The 4,931-nt window shown below is 38.7% G+C and overlaps 1 protein-coding gene across 1 annotated transcript in view; it reads left to right on the forward strand.

The window, feature by feature from the left end:
• NUPL1 (nucleoporin like 1) overlaps positions 1-2,317 on the forward strand; it is a gene marked incomplete at its 5' end in the record, with an annotated part of 30,142 nt that extends 27,825 nt beyond the window's left edge. Inside the window, 1 exon segment of the mRNA XM_010188517.1 lies at positions 1,622-2,317. Within this exon segment, the coding sequence (XP_010186819.1) occupies positions 1,622-1,791 (170 nt within the window).
• Positions 2,318-4,931: the final 2,614 nt, after the last annotated feature.

The following is a 4,931-nucleotide window of genomic DNA, read 5'->3' on the forward strand; positions in this document are numbered from 1 at the left end:
AGGAGGCAATGCTTACCTGTTATCTCAGATACATACTTGAAGTAAAAAGATAACTTTCCAGGAACAGTTTTGGTTATTAAAGATTTTTTTTTTCATTCACGAGACTCCCTGATATAGAACAAGTTTATTCTTCTACAAATATTACTTGGGATTCAGAGTTAGCAGAGAAATGAAGGAACAGTTGCATCTGCTCCACTCCTTAGGTCCTAGGATGAGTGACAAATTAGTCCACAAAATTCAGACAAGACGCAGATGTACAGTAACATTAGTCGCACTCTAGATCTGCATGCTCGTTACATCGACAGTGAGTCCTGCACAGGCAACTGCGTGTGGAAGGGCTGCAGATGCTGGAGTGTAGATAATGCGGGATTTTCTTGACAGTATTGTGTGGTGTAAGTAGTTCTTAATCCACAGCATGAGTTATAAGTGAGAGCACAGAAGGCATCAGGCTTGTGAGAGCCACTTCAGGATTCTGATGAGACAACCAGCTGGGTCTTTATTTCTATGCTTTAAAGATATTTAGGCATTGAGCACTAACAAAACTATATTAAGTAATGTGTATTGAGAATATAACCTTTTTTTGCTTGTGAATCCGTCCCATTTCTTCTTAATATTCTAATTGTTTACAGGTTTCCATGTGCAACTTGTATGAAACTTTGTTAAAATCTTAACTTGGTCATGTCATACTTGTTATTTTGTATGATTGGCTACCTTATTAGGTTTCCTGGGAGAACAAGAAGCAGAGTTAAGAAGTTCTGCTTCTTATTAACTAATATCTGAGAAGTTTCTAGTATTCTCTAATAGTTTCCATTATTATCCGAGTTGGTTGTGCATAACTGACAGAAATTCACACAAAAAGTAAAGTGAGTTGGTGTTACTATAGCTGAAAACTGTAGGTGCATTTTCTTCAGCTGATCTTGTTTTATAGCTGAACTAAATGTTCAGTTTAATCACCTTTACAGAAAAGGGCGAAGGAGTTAAAATAGCACAATTCACTCACCTAGTCGTTCCCATTTCCAAAGCTTTGTTTTCAGTGCTGCATTTTGCTTTAAGTCACAACGGGTGTTTTTAAATACCAAGAAATTGGCCAAGATTTTGAACCTTTTGTGCCTCATTTAGGGCATGGTCAGTGCCACGTACATTATAAAGACAAGCACAGGCAGCCCCATCAGGAGGGCTCAAGGCTGGGAGCTCTGACTCCAGCTTTACTGTTTATCTGCTGTCAGTGATGCAAAGGGACCATGGCCCGCTTGTGCTTCTGCTTTTCCTGCTGCCCTACATACGCATTACGTACTGAGAACTTGAGGAGTTATGGTTCTTCTGATGTGCAGTTTCAGTGGGACTTCTGGGTGCTAAAGTTGTATGGGTAATGGTATAGGAGGCTTGTGATTTAGGATATAATTGTGTACAGTCACTGAGGTAGACTGTTAGCGCTGTAATATCCGAGTTGTCATAGCAAGTCCAAGTGTGTTAGCAACCTGGCATGCTCTTGTAGACCCATGTTAGTATAACGTATTGCAAATATTTGTAATAAAGTGGCTGGTGTTAATAACTCCAAGGAGAACAAACTTGCAATCCTCATATAACTCACGTTTTAAAATCTTTTTCCCTCCCTCATAAGGCTTTGGCAGCTCGACTACATCTGGGTTTAACTTCAGCAATCCTGGCATCACAGCATCAGCTGGCCTGACATTCGGGGTGTCTAATCCTGCGTCTGCAGGCTTTGGGACAGGAGGGCAACTTCTTCAGCTAAAGAAACCTCCAGCTGGAAACAAGCGAGGGAAAAGATAGGCACCACTTTTAGGGAAGGGGAAGTGAATCAACTTTGTTCATCTGAAAAGTCTATTTTTCTAGATTGATGCATTATTAAATTGCATCCCAGGAGATTTATAAAAAATTTTGCTACTTTTCCCTGGTCTGAAATACAAAATTAAATCATACTGAACAGCTATTTTCTTGTGAATAGAAACTCGTTTATGTATTTTTATTTTTGGCCCTAGTTTTAGAAATGTTCTATATGGCATTATTATTAAAGAATCTTGTAAAACCATCTATTTAACCTGATGTTAGTAGCAGAATATTTTTTGTTAATAAGCTTTATACCATATGAATATATGCATATTTGTTTTTTGTACAGATAAAATATATTCTAGTACAAATACTAGAGTTCATATCTTCTGTTTCTGGATATGGCCTTTAAATCTACTTCAGGGTGTTTCCGTGTATATGGATGTAAATATATACAGTACAGTGCACACATCTGTGTGTATGTATGTGTATATATATGTATAAAATACAGATGTGCAAACCTTGCCCCATAGACAGGTCTCCTTTCCTCTGTGTATGCTGTTTCTTCATGTTGCCCTGTGGTCCCATATCTTGATGTTCCCAGGAGCTTCGAACAGCAAGTCCCGGGCTATGTTATCATTGCTTCTTGTGTTTTCTCATTTTAAGACCAGCTGAACTACAGTGTTTACTGTTTCATAAGATTTCGTAAATAGTGTCTAGTAGCCGGATTTTTTTAACCTTCTATTGTTAAAGTGTTATTACCATTTTGTATGTTTTGGAAATGTCTGCATTCAGCAGCGATTGCTCTTCAACAAATGTTCAGTTTGTCACTTGATCTGATAAAACTAAGGGAAACTGAGCACAGAATTCTTCACTTTTGTACTTGTATGTTATTGCATCTTTGTGAGCAGTCTCTTAGGAAGGGATATAATGTGGGAGTTTATGTCTCAGAAAAATAAAGCTTACAGTTTATTTTGATTTCAACCTTTTTTAAACTTCTATTGGGCTGCAGTCAAAACTGTAATGTTTGTATTCCTTTGTTATTGCTTTTTTTAATAGTTAATATGTTAAACCACTGGACTCTCTTGTAATGTATTAATTTGTGAAACTAATTCTAAATGTGTACTGTTTGTCCATATGTGCAACTCACCATTGTGTAAACAATAAAACAATAATGCTGTGATCCTTGCTATACATATTTGCCTGTTTGAAAGATCATTTCCTGTTTTTCTCCTGTGTTACAGGAGAAACAAAAAACCTCATTGGCTAATATCTGGAATTGTTTTCCCTAGAACTTATGTAGTGCAGAATTGTTCTTGCTGAAGTCAGGGCCTTGATCTCTGCATTGAAGGAGGGTGAAGGGAGGTACTGTATGGGCTTGTCGAGGATCTCTTCACACCATGCCGCATAAACCTGGATCCTGCTGTAATGTAGCACTGCAGTAGATAGGGCTTTGTAAATTGGGAGGCAGGCTGAGTGTCCCAGGTACCTGTGTGCTGTTTCTTTTCACAGTGTGGCATCAGTTACGTCCTTGACTTAGCCTAAGTGAAAAAGTGATTATGTAATAAAGAATTACATGCTGGAGTACAAACTAAAGTCAAAATGGCATTTGACACCATTATATTCCCAGAGTATTACTTGGTTGGTGGATTTACCCATTATTTTCAGGGATCAGCATTGTATACATTTGCAAATGATTTTTTTTCCCCAATTTAAAGACATGTAGTATAATTAGAGTACAAAATATACAGTCAAGGTGTGGCTTGGTTTTCTACAAGGCAGGTTAAGTAGCTGACCTGTACTTAAACACCATGAAATGAAATCAAGTCTCGATTATTTGTTCTGTAAAGAAAGAAAAACATGTACCAGAGGAAGGTTGAAGTCACATATGCAGGATGTGGTTCTCTATTATTTTTATACCTTGTTGTGCAGCTGGTGCTGTAAACTTACTTATGCAACCTCTTTCTTTTATTAACTTGTTTTTTCTTCCCTGTTCTCCATACGATGAATGTAGCAGGAGGTAGGATAGCGTTATGCCTTAAATTGCTTGCTTCGTGAACCTCTTCCTTGTCCAGCATCTCAAAACATCCTTTATGCTCCCATTTGTCCCTGACAAGCTGGCTAGCTAGATACTACCATACTTAGTGCATTCTTGCAGATTGGGAGGGAGGAGGTTGAAATAAGGTGAAGTTGAATGGAGTTCATGCATCTTCGTCACCACGGGCCTCTGAAATCCAAATCCAGTTATACCCCCTCCATCTGCGTATTGATAACATAACTGTATTTTGAACCTTGATTGTTTTTATAGCATTTTTTAAATGAAAATAAAGTTCAGGAATACAGGTTTAGTGGCTTTTTTTCCTCTTTGACATCAGTGGCAATTCTTTGGTTTTTTTCCAGTCCTTTACTCGTGTTAAAAGTAGAAACAATCCAGAGTCGGTCATGTCAACTCTTCTTACCTATTACTGGTTCTAATACCTGCGATGTCTCAGCAGAGGATATCAGAGAAGCAACTTGTAGATTATTAGTGAGAAATTAATAACTGTGTAGAAAAATCCATGCATAGTGCACTACAAAAGTTTGTTTCCCTGACACACAAGTGTAGAAGAACAAAGAGCTGACTATATACACAAAGAATTCAGCAACAAATTATGCTGGTTTTGGACTGATTGCTGAGATTGTGCTGTTAGGCTGTTTCCCTCTTCCCTCTCATTTTGGCACTGTGACTGCTATCTCCAGACACTGGTGGATGGTTAAAGCATCGCAGTAGTAGGTTTGTACCGCTTCTTATGACCATCACTGATTCGGCTTGGGGTGGGGAGTGATACTGAGCTGGTGCCTGCATGGTTGCCCACTGCGATGGTGCATGTGAAGCTTCAACCCAGCTATTACACGCAGTCTCCCACCAAACTGGACAGGTAGGTTGATTAAAAGGAGGATGGAGGTGATGAGGGGGAGGAGAAGCGTGGGGAGAGATGAGGGGATGAAGAGGACAAGGCTCCCTATTGTGAACGGGGAAACTCGCTTTAAGGCTGTTTGAAATAATTTCTTTTGAACTTGAGTGGTTATACGCTGGTATCTGTTTGTCCCAAACATCTGAATTTGTAATACCTATTTCTTGTGTTGGTTAAATGTTGCGTTCA

This window comes from Mesitornis unicolor, unplaced genomic scaffold (assembly GCF_000695765.1).
Source record: "Mesitornis unicolor isolate BGI_N332 unplaced genomic scaffold, ASM69576v1 scaffold40487, whole genome shotgun sequence".
Classification (NCBI taxonomy): Eukaryota; Metazoa; Chordata; class Aves; order Mesitornithiformes; family Mesitornithidae; genus Mesitornis; species Mesitornis unicolor.